This window comes from Tetrao urogallus, assembly GCF_951394365.1.
Source record: "Tetrao urogallus genome assembly, chromosome: 9".
Lineage (NCBI taxonomy): Eukaryota > Metazoa > Chordata > Aves > Galliformes > Phasianidae > Tetrao > Tetrao urogallus.
The window spans coordinates 19871657-19886770 of NC_136822.1; the positions used below are offsets into that span (position 1 = coordinate 19871657).

Below are 15114 nucleotides of genomic sequence, written 5' to 3' on the forward strand. Positions count from 1 at the left end.
TAAAATACAGCATACCTGACATACCTGAGCAAGTGCCAGAGAGACAAAAAAAACAAACCTCGCACTGCAACCTCCCTGGGGAAATCTTTGTTCATTTTAATACTTGTTCTGTCAGCTGTCTCTGTGAATGACAAGGTTTTATCTCTAATGTGAATGGCTTTGAAGGCTACTTGCATTATCCATTCTTCAGCAGCTGCTGAAACCACGGGGTTGCAGACTTATAATTAAATCCAGCTGCCAGGACTGTGAGTTCAGTTCTATCGAAGGGAGCAGCAGTGCTGAATGGTTGCTGGCAAGATTCTGCCTCTGTTTCTAGACAACGTAATTAACTCTTTTGCCTCTTTTAGATGAAATAAATATCAGCACTAAAGAATGTGTTAAATGACTAAAATTGTATTTATTTACAAGAGTTCTATTGCAGTCATTAAAACCAAGAAAAGAAAACTCTAGGTAGATGATGGCCCAGAGCAGATAGCTCTTCCCAAAAAAGCACTCGTAGGACACCCAAGGACAGGACACAGGATGGAAGGAGTTTCCTGCAGGGCACATATTAACTGATCTACTCTTAAGCCTTAAAACACAGACTGCAGAATACAGCAAATATCAATACCCAGTGTGAGAGAATTGCAGGTGAGGTATGGCAGACTGAACCACAGGGCTTCCTTCGAGGGCAAAATCATCTCCAAAGCCCAGTGCCCATGACTAACATTACTTATAGATAGCCCAATCTTGACTAAATATCTGCAGATGTACTTTTAGAGTATAGCTTTGTTGTAAATTTTTTTTTTCCAGACAAATGGTTCATGTTCATGTGTCAGCAAAAATTTGACTCTCTCATTCACAGCCCTTTAAGTGCTGTTCAAGGAAGTCTCTGCTTTTGTGAAGAAGTGACTGAAAGCTTCTGAAAAAACACTGCACAGAAATAGAAGCAATTGGCAGAAACACTTCAGAACAACATCACCGAGGTAAGAAGTAAAACATTCATTTCAGCTTCGTTTGTGAGGAGTTGCTATTTGTACCTCTTTGGAAACACGCAGCAACCCAATCACATCTGAGGACTGGTGAGAAAGCCCAACAGAAGCCAGAATAAAGGTGAATTTGCTCTCAGGTGGTTATACTTAGGTTCATTTACTTTTGACATCTGTTTGCTGTTCCCTCCTGCCTGCCGCTAGCACTAATGGCTGCAAAGCCCAGGCATGTCAGCAAGATGGGCTATTACATCCTGTCATACCTAGGTGGAAGCCAGTTGTGATTTTGCTTTTACCATCCCCATTTTAAAATGACAAAGCTTTTATCTCTAAGCTTTTTATTGGCTTTTTTTAAAGGGCTTTTTTTTTTTTTTTTTTTTTTTGAAACCTGTAGAGGTTCATATCTTCCCAATGCAGAAAGGGGTTCCCAAAGACTGCAAAGATAAAGGTGAGATGCATGCAAAGAGAGAAGGGAATGCAGGGAAAAGGCAAAGAAGGAGAAATGGAAAGGTTGAAGGAAGCCACGTTTTTGCTTTTTAAATCCTTTATGAGGTCCTGCTCGCAACTGGAGTTAAATCTCTGAATCAACAGCTATCTGTCAATAGAACAGATAATGTCACTTTATCTCATCCATAACTTTTTCCTTGAGAGATAACGGATAGCTTGGACCTTCTGTGCTATTTTGTGCAGTAAAGTTGTCTTTCAAAAGCATCTGCACAGAAGAACTTTTGACTCATTTCTGTCCTATATTTCTAATCAGCCCTGGCATTTTGTATTTAAGTCCAACTTTACCTCTGTATTAATTTGTGACTATATATGCATATAGTTTATTACTCAAACCACAATCTGTTTTAAGTACCAGACTATTTATCAGTTGCCAAAGGAGAGAAGACATTAGAGAATGGGTTGTAACCATAGGTTCAAAAAAAGAAAGCATTTACTCACTGTCATCAGATGACTTCCTATGAATCTACATGTAGGAGCTGACATTGTACATTAAAGATGGATCTTAAAAAGGGGAAAAAAAAATAAAGCTGTGTTTTCTTTCCTATTTGAAAATATTTAAAAAGCTGATACGAGGTTTGTGTTTGCTATATTAAGGCTTAGGTTTAAAAGAATAAAAAATAAGAAATCATTAAAAATTTGATCCAGAGATTTTCAAGGCAATTAGGTCACTGATGTGCTGGAGCTCTCCAACTTTTCACCAAGAGGAGAATCTGCTCAAAGGTTATGTCAGAAGACTTCATCATGTCTCAAACGTCGTTCAAGTTGGTAAATTAATTAAGGACTGAGAAAGCAAGACAGTGTTTTTCCTGCACATAAGATGAGATCAATTATTTCTAAGCAGGATATAGCAGGAAAAAACAATCAATTCAGTTCACTAACTATAAATAGCTGCTCTGATTAATATACTAATTTTAAACACCAAAGGTATGTCAGCATAGTTTCTCTTGCTAATACTTTAACTACATAAAACTGCCTGCAGCATATAGTTTTTAATGCTGTGCCTGTCCAAATTTGCTCTAATAAAGCATAAATTAAGATTGTGCACTAGAGAAAGCCAAATTCCATCCACCATTTTTCCCCACAGGAAAAAGCATTCTGAAATACTTAAATAGACATACCTACCTAACACTGCTTCTCACAGTCAGTAGGAGCGACCACGTTAGGTGCCAAGCTTGTGACATTGCAAGGCAAGAGCTGGCTCTGTGTCCAGCCTGCTGCATGGCTCCACTGAAAAACTGAGTATCTCTGTCCTTCAGTTCCAGTCAGTTCCTTCCCTCGAAGGATTCTAAACAACCTCCACACAAGTAAAGGCAGCAAAGCACCAACAGAAGGTATTTCCTTGTGCTGCTCCTTTCCCCTATGCTCACACAGCACAAAGGATGCGCCAAAGTCTACTGTGAACATCTGATGAAACACCTTGCTACCTGCAATTGTGCTTTAATAAGGCATATTTTTAAAGTTTCACTACTTTGAAGGGCTTTGGATCCTAGATCTGCCTTGCAATCAACAGCACCACATAAGCAGACAAAGAATTAACCTACCCTCAAAACCACAAATATGATGTAGTTCTACTGGGAAAGATGAAATCTAAAGGCATCGCTGTGGGTGACAGATCCATGGCACTTTAGGTTTGATTTTTACCATTTTAAGTGATTTCAAAAAGAAGCAAAATTAGTAGCACAGCCTTATGGATATATATATATACTGCCCAGTAAAGCTTACCCTGGTCCTCAGTCTCACAGAAGGAAACATGCATTTCTCCAAGAGACAAGTATTATGCAGGAAGAGCATTCATCATGCAACTCCTAGAGATATTTACTAGAGAAATAGAGAAGGAAACATTCACCATGAAAGAGTATTCTGAAGTTGCAAGAAGATCCATCAGGCTTCATACCATTTCATTCAATATTTATAAAAAGTGTTTTCTTTAACTAATTCTGTAGTGCAAACTCTTATCCATCCAGAGTAGGAGGTGCTCACAGTTGTTTACTAAAATCTTTATACAGTTCAATACCTTAATAGAGTGTGACCAAAGTCAAGGAATAGATTGACAGCTAGTCAATGAACTGATAAATATCCATCACATAAGCATTTCATTTTAGCTAACCGTGCAGTGGACATTCTGCCTCTATATACACATTCCAATGCTATTATCTCATGCTTAATTACTTAGGTCTCAAAGCACTTTACAAAGAAATGAACTATTATTATCAGCACTTCACACACAAAGAAATTGAGGCACGGCGGTATAATTTGCCAAAGTTATTGAATTCATATCCAAGGTCAGTGACAGGTGAAAAACAGCTCTTATCTCACACATCAGGCAAGCACTGCATTCATAGACCACACTGCTTCCCAAGCATGTAATATTTAGCAATTTACATTAGCTAGTGTAAAGAATTTAAGTTTCACCTGCATTACAGCAAGTACTGCACTGTGAAATTGAAGCATCAGTACTTTGAGTCCGTAAGACACTGGAATATTCCATCTTTGCATTCAGCCTTTCTCCAATGATTAAGACAGAAAATCTCACTTTGTGAGGAGTCTGACTTGGTTGTCCCACGCCTGTTTTTAAACATCTGAAAATACCCATCTTCTCAGAGATGCCCAATTTTGGTCACCTTGCCAGTCACAGTGGCTTTTTGCAAAGTCATTGTAATGGAAAGCTTTTGCTTTGGTCAAACCAACGAAGCCTGTTCCTTCATTTTGTGCATTAATATCAGAGGAGGAGGAACTCCAAAAAGCAATAAACCTTTCTTCATCAGATCTCAGTTTAAGAGTCAAAACTAATCCTTATTTTTCGCATTGCACACTTTTATTTGTACAAGGAGGGAAGTTACTCCTGTTTGTAGAACTTGGAATGCTCTCACTAGCTGCATGTCCAAACACAACTTCCAAGGCTGAATTAAAAAAGCTAAATCAAATTAACTCATTTCTAAGTCCAGCTCAGGTGCCTGAGATTACCAGGACAGCTAGCAAATAACAATGAAACCAGCACTGAAGCTGATTTAATTCTTGGCACTGGGTTTTGTTAATTATTATTACAGGTTTTCTGTCCCTTTTTCTGGGCTCAAGAGAAATGAGAATCTCAACTTCTGAACAAGTCGAAAAAAAAAAAAAAAAACACAGCTCGTAAGTTTATATTGTAATTGATATAAGTCTATTATTACAAGACAAATTGCAACAGACAAAGAGAGAGACAGCTCAATCTGTTACTGAATCCTTGTAATGGCTATATGAAGAGCTCAACCATTTCACTCATAAATCTTCCTACTAAGTTTTTATTGCTGCTCGTGTGGATAAAATAATAAAACTTTGAGGTATACAAGAGATGCAGTAATGCATCTCTTCTAGTCACAATTACATGGAGTTTGTTACAGGAATCATAACCTTCTCAGCATCTAATCAGAAATAACATTGTGCTACAGGCTGCTAAAGCACCCTGAGAAGTCATTAGATTTGATTGTGACAGTTGTGAATAATCACCTCTGCTGCACATTGCTGTGATGCAGGGGGCCATCGTCAGTCATTCCCAACGATCTGCCACAAACTTTCTGTGGGACAGACCATGCAGAGCACATAGCAGCTGGATCTCCAGGAGGATGACCTACTTACTAATAAACTTAGGGGCAAACGTTAAATGCAACAGAGGAAAACAGATCAGGAAGGTCTTGAAACGTTTCCATTTGTTTGTGTGCGTGTTCTGTTGTTGTTCTTGCTTGTTTTTTGTTTAGAGGGTCTAATTTTAATTAGCTCTCCTCTTTTTGTTTTATTTTTCAGTAGTGTTCTCTCTGTTGTCTGTAGAACACAATGCCAAGCATGGTGATCATGAAGAACACTTACATATACTAAACTTTCAAATCAGCTGTCAGTGCTGAACAGCAGAAAGCAGGTGAGTAGAGGGGCTGAAGGGATAACAGATGGGATACTGCAACAACTCAGAATGCAATCAAATGAGTGTGTTGTCAATTGCTAATGGATTTTCCTCTAACAGGACACTGAGAGGTGGCCACAGCACCAACAGTGGCCAATAACCAGAGTTACCAGAAAGGATGCCATAATGTAACACCATTGCAATTAACATTATATAGATTATATTCAATAACTGTACATTATGGTCTGACACTCATTTGATTCACTGAAGCCTCAAAGCCAAAGCCTTTGGTAGAAGAGATCACCTTGTCCTGTATGTTAAGTGTAGGATGGAAAGCTATTTATTTTCCAGTAAAGCTGCAGGGAGGATACAGGAGATTTAATGACCATTTAAAAAGCAATGTGCTATAGTTAAGTAACACAGCTGCATTAAAACTCAGGCTACCTAAAACGGCAGTGCTCCAACTTCAGCCAGAAAAATACAATAAAAAACCCTTGGAAAAAGCCCAGATGCTAAGGCTGCTAGCTCCACAAAACATTTTCTTTAGTTTTGTTTGCAACAAATATGATATGAGCCTCACAATCATCTGACTGGAGATGCCTGCAATGGTTAAGAAGCCTTGCACTCTAAATTACCTTACTTTTGTTAGGCAGGTGAAATGTCCATGATGTTCTTTCAGAAGAGAGGTTTTTCCCTTCAGAATTTAATTTATAAACGCACTCCTGCCAGGCTGCGATAGCAGCTACTGTATAAACCTGAAAATGATGACTGCTGAAATTCCATTCAAACCCTCGGAATCAATAGAAAGCAGACAAGCCACCAAGATAAAGTTCCACCCGACTGCAAAGAGCAAGGACTGCAGGATGCCTCACTTTGTTTCTGCAGTGTCCGCAGCCACCAACCTGTGAAATAGAGACTGCACAATCTCATTTCAGGCCAAAAATCTGACCTCTGCTATCCGCGTGCTACGACCACATAATCTGCTGTTAGAAGTGCTTTAATGCTGTAGGTATTTCCAGACAACAGAAGGAAGACTCAAAAGTCTAGTGAAGACAGTTCAGAATTTGCTGAGAAATACTGCATTTGGTTAAAGCTTCTTACATGGGCTCCATAGAGATTCTAATCCTGCTTACCTCGAAGCAGCAGCTCTACATAACAAAGCAATCTCCATTGGTGTCACACTGGTTCATACCAAGCTACGTGTAAACTCATGTATTTCTTTCCTGCCCGTACAGAGAACCACTGCTAGGGTCTGCTTAGCTGAGTAACACTGCCTGAAGGCAGAGGTTGAAATCCTGCAGCCTGGTGTCAGAAGTTTCATTGTGAAGGGCTCTGCATTTTATTTAATTGTTTGCTTACAAATGAATAAATGTTCTCTATGACCAGGGCCTGGAAAACACAAACCTGTTGCAATGCTTGCTGACTTTTCCAACAGGGCTGAGAAGGAAGTTACCATGTCTGACACTCTTTGCCCCAATCACAACAGCCAACAGTAACAAGGTATTTCTGTTTATAAGTGTTCCTCTATGTGCATTTTACTCAAACAGGGAGCAACACTGTTCATCACAGATGCATTTGCAATGGTTGACATTTGACTCACCATACTGGCAGCGAGGACCCTGAAATCCTGCAGGACACTGGCACACGTGAGGTCCTTCTTTAGAACACTTCCCTCCATTGAAGCAAGTGTCAGCAGCACACAGCACTAGAACAAACAGAACAAAGCAGAGTGGGTTTTGTTTGTTTTGTGCCAAGGATTCTCCAGAATTACCTCCTCTTTTCATAGCCTACTACAACAGAACATCCAAATAAAATGAAATTCTTTTAAAAACAGAAACTGATATTTATAATGTTGATAGCAATAAATTTAATTCTAATGAAAATAAGTCTAGGGCAACGTGGTTTTATCTGAAGACACTTCAAAGGTAGAAAACAATTTCATAGGACTCAATGTAGAATGACAGAAGGGATGAACTGCTGAAGGGCAATGCAGCAGTGGGCAGACAACACCAGGGTATTAGAAGATGTTGTGTATGTCTGAGGAAATGAAGGTACTTTCTTTCAACTCAGAATATTATTCACTTAGAACAGGTTAAATTCCACCTCCTTGAGCCAAATTTGCTATGAGTATCAAATGCAAAAGAACACTGTGGCTACCTTTGTGCCTTAAATGATCTGCAACAAGTCTCAGCTGCTCTTTCAGAAGAAAATACTTCTGTACTGCCACCAGTGCTCAAATATGTGACATTCCTTTATGCCAGAGACTAATATGCAGATTATAAGCATGCCTTTGACTTCTTACAACAGAAGAAACACACACTAAACACGCAGATTCACACTGACACTAATAGGCTCTCAGGTGGTTGGATTTTGTTTTGGTTTTTTTAAGAATAAAGAGGGGGAAAAAAAAAAAAAAACAAAAGCAATCTCTGAATGCAGTCCTCAAGTTGGTAGAAAGATTAAAGATACATAGGAACAGATGCTTGCTTTTAAACTGAAAACACAACCATTGATGAAAGGGAGCAGCAAAAATAAACAGTGAGTAGATTGTTGTCTTTTACTGATGTCTTGTTAACAGTGGACAAAGTGCTTCCCAACCATTTCAACTTAATTCCATGTTTCAGTAAAACATCCAGTCATGCTTAAGAATCACTGATAGGAACAGGCTCTCATCAGATGGAGAACCTCAGGGTGGAAAGATAACTGCAGCTTCTTCTCCATTCATAGATCACCTCTTCATAATTAGAACTCCCAGTTATAAATAGCAAGAAAAATCTTTCTAGAAAGAAGATGCAGAAAGGCCCAAGGATATGATCTCTTCAGTCATTGTTCTGTCACAGTTTTGCCATCATCAACTTACTATGCAAGCAGCCAGGTTCGCTGTTGTGTTGAGCCCACCCAGGGCAGCACTTATAGACAGTCTGGTGCTCCATTCTGTACACCTGCTTGTACACAGTGTAATAACCAGACCTTCAAAGAGAATCAGTTCGAGAGAACAAGTCAGCTTATTCATATATCAGTAGCAGAGTACAAAATTGTGATTTAAAGCTAAGTCAAGAAGGCCATGACACATCCAAAACATGCAAGTCACATTTTCCACCCAGTAACAGACTTAAGGACTCAGCAAGATGTGATATGTCCATAACCAGATTGCACATATCTCAGGAGATTACACAGACTGAACTCTCAAAGTACAAAGAAACTGCTTTCAATGTCAGTACCAGAATTCATTTGTATCATTAATTACCTCCTCTCGTATCCCATGCACCACCTCCTCCCTGTGCAGCCCTGTTTCCACATCTTCACCATGCGGCTGAAGGCCTGAACACATGGCTGTTGGTGCCCCACCAGCACCAGCTCCAACACGGGGCAGACATTTGGCCTTTGGGGAAAGAAAAGAAAAGAAAATCATCACATTTCATTCTCTCCAATGCAATATCTGAAAATCTGAGAAGAACATACAGAAAGCTAAGCTACCTGCAACAGTTAAGAGTTAGAAACATTACTAAAAATACTGTGGATCTGTGACTTTTTCCACCTTGAACTGATCACAACAAGAGAGCAGCACCCATCAACACCTGACAAATCAGCCCAGAGAATTCAGCCTGGCAAGTGTCACAGACCTGAACAGAGCCAAGATTTCATTACTGTTTTGGTTGCATAAGCCACGAGCAGGAACACAATCCTGGTAGCAATTTTTTTTGCACATGAGCTGGCCTCTGAGCAGCTAGGCCAGCAAAATGCAATTGCACCTCGTTCCCAGAAAATGAGACCTGCAGTGCCTGAGCCAGGATGTGATGGACGACTCAGCACTCTTTGCTGTCTGTAGATAACAATGGTCTTTCAGATGAGGCTCTGCTGACAAAGGGTGGTGCCTGGTAAGCAAAAAAGCTGATGGCTGAGGTGAGGGAGCCTGAAAGGCGCTTGAGGCCATCCATGCCTGTGCTAGAAATGCTGGGAGCCCCATTGCTCCTCATGGAGCACACAGCAACCACTATCGAGCTGACAAAGCAGGGTAGGAACAGGCACTGACCTCTGCAGAGCAGCTACCAGATAGCCAGACCGAGTATAAATAATAGAAACAGATTCTGCCTTAGAAAACAGCATGTAAACCGAACAAAACTTACAATGAAATTCAGGCTGTACAATTCAATGGGAGCTGCTCCATTGATTCAAGTGCAGATAAGATGTATCTAAGCAATTGTTGTGGGAAAAGGGCATTCTGTAAGAGCCCCCCTCTGCTATCTGCCTCCTCAGGGAAGCATATGAGATTTAAAGAGGAAGCATAGCTGTTCCCTGCTGAGGATACCAAAAACAGCAAGAGCAAAATAAAAGTGTTGCTTTGTAGGATGGTATGTAATCCTCATCCTGCTACCAAGCTCTGGTTACAAAAGGACTGAGGGTTTTGCAGAGATGCTGCCAGCCTTGCTTTAATTCTATTCCCGGTGTAAATTAGAAAGTTCTGAATAACAGAAAATAATTCTGCATAGAGCATACCAAGTCCAACTGAAGCTACAAAGCTCTTTTTGGTGACTTTCAATACAGTGGTCTCGTGTAGCAACACTGAAATAAAGCTATTTCTGGAATAGCATGCAGACTGCTAGTGTAATAATTAAGCTCCATCAGAGCAGCGAGCTCTAGCCACAGAGCCTTTGCAAATGTAAACCTCTATGATCAAAACACAGAGACAAAACCATGAACTTTGTATATCTGTTCTCATTTAGCATTTGTAAACATGTAGCAGGTGTGCCACACAGCTAACAGGGAAGTTCTTCCAGTTTGAGAGGGCCCTGGTCAGGCTATGAAGAATACACACTGTCAGCTGACAGAGGCATAAACGTGAGGTTGCGATAGAATGGATAGAAAGCAACTTGCTTTCACCATTAATGCAATAAATAATATTTCTAGCCCAACAGCAGCCTGGCAGTTAGAGTTATCATTAGCTACACTGGATATTGGCAATATCTCTTTCGGGATTTACTGGGCTTTTTACCTCAGGGGCCCCAAAGTACTTTGCAGCCTCGTTACGTCTGAACACCACACAATGAAGCTTTTCTAATGAGAAGTAGATCTTTCATCTGCAGGTCTTCAGGTAGCTTACCAACATCATTAAATTAAACCTGTGCAGAACAGGAAAATCCTATAAGCAGGGTCATTTCTACCAATGAGTTAAACACTTGGAAATAGCTGCCTGCTTAGATCAAAGCCACTTTACAGTGTAGCAGAAGTGTCAGGTGTGACTTTGGTTACCAGAAGAACAAGAGGAAGGAGCAGCCGCCAGCTCATCTAATCAGCACTGGTTTTATTTGTTCTACCTTCAATAAAACAGACCAAGGTTCAGTTGCCAAATCATAATCTTACCGACACCATTCTAGTGCATAACCTCCCAGTTTCTTGACAAGGAGGCCAACCACAACTATGGCATACCTAAGGCAAGGAATATAAGAACTGAAAAATCAGGCACCACAATTGAATCATTTCCCCCCTCTCCATTTTAGTACTGCTGGATGATATCTCCCCAGCTGGCATGAAAAGCAGCAACCCATGCACTGCTGTTGGAAAAGTCTCAACACTAAGGGGTCTACAGTCATGCGAAACACCTCAAATGAGAAACCCAAGCAGGTCTCTGAAAGGTGCTGCTGATAAAAAAAATAAAAAGAAACAAGCAACCAAATAGTTCCAGACTGGACACCTGGGGCACAGTTTTGGACGTGACTTTCATTATGTAGGCTGCCTAAATAGTACATTTGTCCTGGATAAACTTACCTTGATAAAAAGCAGTCCCTTGAACTAAGATACCTAATTCCCCCAGGCACTGAAGTAGCTGCAAATCTCCGTTACCCTAAACCACATTTTCAGTGGGACCAACGCACACCATCTGCAATACGACCATTTAAACAGACATGTCCTAAATTATCATATTTCAGTTTTTTTCCAAAATGAAAACATCACAACCTCCATCTCTTGCTTCCACAGAACGTAATACATGCTTCCATCACTGTGGATCCTCCTGGAGACTGCAGCAATCAACCACAGCACACCAGACAACTCACACCAGAAAGATCCATCAGCCCCCCCAAGGCCTTCCCCCAGCTTTCAAGAGAACCTTTTAGTCCTTTTCCTCACAGGAGACAGAATTCCTGTCAGCTCTGAGAACTTAAGCTCTGCTGCTGACTGAGTGCAAGACACAGAATTAAGGCACATCACTTTCCCCACATCCCATCCCTAAGGTTCTTGAGAGAAAGTTTCTTGAAGATGGCCCCTTCAGATCCCTTCCCCACTACCCCATATATTTCTTCCTCCGTGGGGAGATTGCAGTTATTGATGTTTGTTAGATGGCTCCATGCTTCCTATGCTTTGAACCTGCCAACACTGCAAAGCAAAGCAGAAGACAGCAGTGTAGTTTCAGACTGCCTCAATTCCTCCTGGAACCACCCTTGCTCTGCTTCCGTGTCACCTCCACTACTCAACAGCCCATGTGTGCCAGCTATTCCTTCCTCTCACATTACCTCAGCACTCAGCGTATTTAGTTTAAGTTCAAAGCAATTGTTCTCAGCCCATTCTTAGCACAGTCTGCTGTTTGTTTCACATCCAAAGCAGCTCTTTGTATGCCCAAAATCTTGCCTGCTTTCTTTTTCCATTACGTCAGTTGGTCTAATAAAACCCTTGCCTTACTTAGCAACCATGTCTCACTTAGCAGGCTTTTTTAAAATGACTCTCCCTCTAGTGAATGGAACATCATGTACTGATAATTCATGCATATCTCCTTTTATTAGAATTGCCTAAAATTTCCAGATAAAGGTACATTCGTCTGCACCACACTTCCATAAATAAAAGAACGAAGCTGACAATTGTTGTAATGACAGACTGAGCCCATCCTATAAATTCCTCTCATGTGCTGTTGCCACGTGTCCAGGAATGGCTGTATTGACTTCTATGATACAGTTAATAGGAACAAACAGCACTTGCAGAATAAAGAAAGGCAGCAGCATAAAGTCAAATGCTTATTAAGATTTATTCAAAGCAAGCCATTCCCCAGCATGCCCCTGGGATAACGTAAAGGCAAATATTGAAACCTCTGCTACATTGCAACTCAACTGCAGCAGTTGCATGACATGGAATCCTTTGCAAAACCAGGGGCAACACACATCCCCTCCTCAAACACAGCTCCCAGCTCACAACACACGAAGTTCAGTCCTCTGTCTCACTGCTCTTTGATAGATAACACATAAACAAGCAAGCTGCTGGAACAGAAGTACCACACAAAACACAGTTAGTTATGTGTTAAGGCTCTCTGCTCGATAGGTGCCACCTAAGACTAAAATGAAGCTCAAGTGGATGAAAAGCCAGAGAGGTTGTGGATCTCCTGTCCATCCCTGGAGGTGTTCAAGGCCTGGTTGGATGGATGGAGCCCTGGACAGCCTGGGCTGGTATTAAATGTGGAGGTTGGTGACCCTGCCTGCAGCAAAGGGGTTGGAGCTTGGTGATCCTTGAGGTTCCTTCCAACCCAGGCCATTCTGTGATTCTATAAAGGTACATTTAGGCAAGGAGAGCTCCACTTTTACTGTCGTGTCCGTTGCATTCAGAATACTTCTTATTGGGAGTTTAAGTGTTAAAATAAACCAAACACGTGTCTATTATGCTCTCTGATTTGATTGATACACCAATCCCTTAACACCTTTATACACCAGTGCTCTCTGTTAGCCAAGACTAACACCAAGGCTATTATTAGCTCCTCAGTCTGAGTCAGGCAAGCCAGAAAGCTCTAGCTTAATATTTGCATTAAGAGTCTGCCCTTTAAACAAAGGCACCCTACACACAGCTCAGGACTTAAGATTCCAATGAACAGATAATTGGATCAACATGAAGCAAGAGCCACTGCACAACAGGAAAAGATCAGAGAATTAAAAGCATCTCCAGAAGGAATATAATTCATTCTTGCGTTTACATTTTGAAAGGGGAATAGACATGTTTGTAGAAAAAAAATGAAGTCAAAATAATCAACCACGTGGAGGTCTGTGAAGTGGGAATACTGCTAAGCTGGCTCAAGGCACCCCTGAATCTCACACGGAGGCTGAAGCAAAGCTCTGCTGCACACTCACACTTCTCTTGTGCCTTGCACTGGCTGCCTGTGAGCCACAAGCTCACTGCACTCTGCTCTCATCCATCCCAAGAGTTTTATTTCACAACATTTGCATCTTTCTTGAAGGCACCAAATCCCAAAGGCGTGCACCTACACAAGTCTCAGCTTCCACTCAAAACAGCCTTTCTAGTCTTGCAATTTAAGATTAAATATTCTAACTACTAACCTTGTGAGCAGTAAAGGGGAACAGCATGGGGACAAGGCAAGAAAAGAAAAAAAATTGTAGACTTGGTGACACAGAGTAAAGCATAAAAAAAAAAAAAAAAACAGAGCAGCAATTCAGGGCCTTTGAACCTCAGCAGCATCCCAAACAAGCTCCCCAGTGAAAGACCCACAGGGTTCCCATAACTCAGGGCAGAGGATGGATGACAGAAGCACCAGATTTACCATTTCCAAAGTGACTTACACTGGTTTTATTTCTGCCCATGATTCTGGCAGACAGGGAAGGATAGAAGAGCAGTTATTTTACACGTTATCACCCAACCAGATGTAATCTCATATAGCAATAGATCGGTTCTTTTGATCAAGTGCAATACTGTTTCCATGTAACAAGGAAAGAGCAGTTACCAGCACAGCCCATCTGCTCCTGGGAGCGTGGAGGCAGCTTTCTGCACACTGCTGGCATGTGTGCTCCATAGGGGGAAGAAGGGGTGAAGAGAAAGGAAGACAAGTGAGCACATGGGAGCAGCTCTGCCATTCCAGAAGGTACATTGTCTTCATGACAGTTTTAGTCTGCATAGCACAACCCTAACACCTGGACATGAATGACAAGGGAAGTCAGCCTTTAATTCCATCAATCCACCTTCTACCCTGTCCCAGCTTAAAAACCAGAAAGCTGAAGCTGGATCGGTTTAATGGCAGTGAGAGAGCAAACAGACATTCAGATATCCCTGAAGGGTTCTTTCAACAATGCAATTAAGACAAAACAATATGAAGTAAAAAACGTTGGCTGTCTGATTGCATGTCTGCCACAGAGACCAAGTGAATGACATCACTTTCACACTAAAGCAGAAGGCTGTTAACATCTTCCTACATGCAAGGCATCGCAGACTGCATGGCCTCAGCTGAAGAATTTGCAACCTGAGCACAAGAACCAGCAGCTTCCTCTGTAAGAGTGCTCCAGAAGGAGCCTTGCAGAAGCATGCTGTGCTCCAGAAGGGAACAGCTCAGCACTACGATGCTGTGTGCAAACAGGATATTGATCAGGGTTTGTTATAAGGAGCAACTCAAGAGGAAAAGGAAAAAGTAAATTCTGTCCAAATGCAGAAATCAAGTTAGGAAGTAAATGATGAAAAGGTCTAAAGAGCAAATTAAAAAATAGTCATACATTTTGTATATGGAGATATTTTGGTAAAGAGCAACAATAATCCACAAAGACTAGAATGACAGAAGAGACATTTCTTCCCTTTAAGAACTGCCACACACTCTTCTTTCCACCCTTCAACTATTTTAAGGCTCATTTCCCCACATTTCTCAGATAAAATTAATCAGCACTACCAGAGACAATTAGGGCATCCTGCTCCCCTGACCGCTAATCAATCCCTGCTCTCTACTGATCCCGTATCAATATTTGTGATGTTTATGTGCCCTCTGGGATATAGATTGGGAGCACCGGGCTCATT

At 41.1% G+C, this 15114-nt stretch overlaps 1 protein-coding gene across 1 annotated transcript in view; it reads right to left on the reverse strand.

Annotated features, from left to right (window-relative positions):
- The window catches only part of LOC306949647 (uncharacterized protein), a gene marked incomplete at both ends in the record, with an annotated part of 158255 nt that overhangs the window by 136187 nt on the left and 6954 nt on the right, over positions 1-15114 (reverse strand). Inside the window, 3 exons of the mRNA XM_079539640.1 lie at positions 6950-7054; positions 8210-8319; positions 8597-8731. Coding sequence (XP_079395766.1) covers positions 6950-7054; positions 8210-8319; positions 8597-8731 — 350 coding nt within the window. The remainder of the gene's footprint in view (positions 1-6949; positions 7055-8209; positions 8320-8596; positions 8732-15114) is intronic.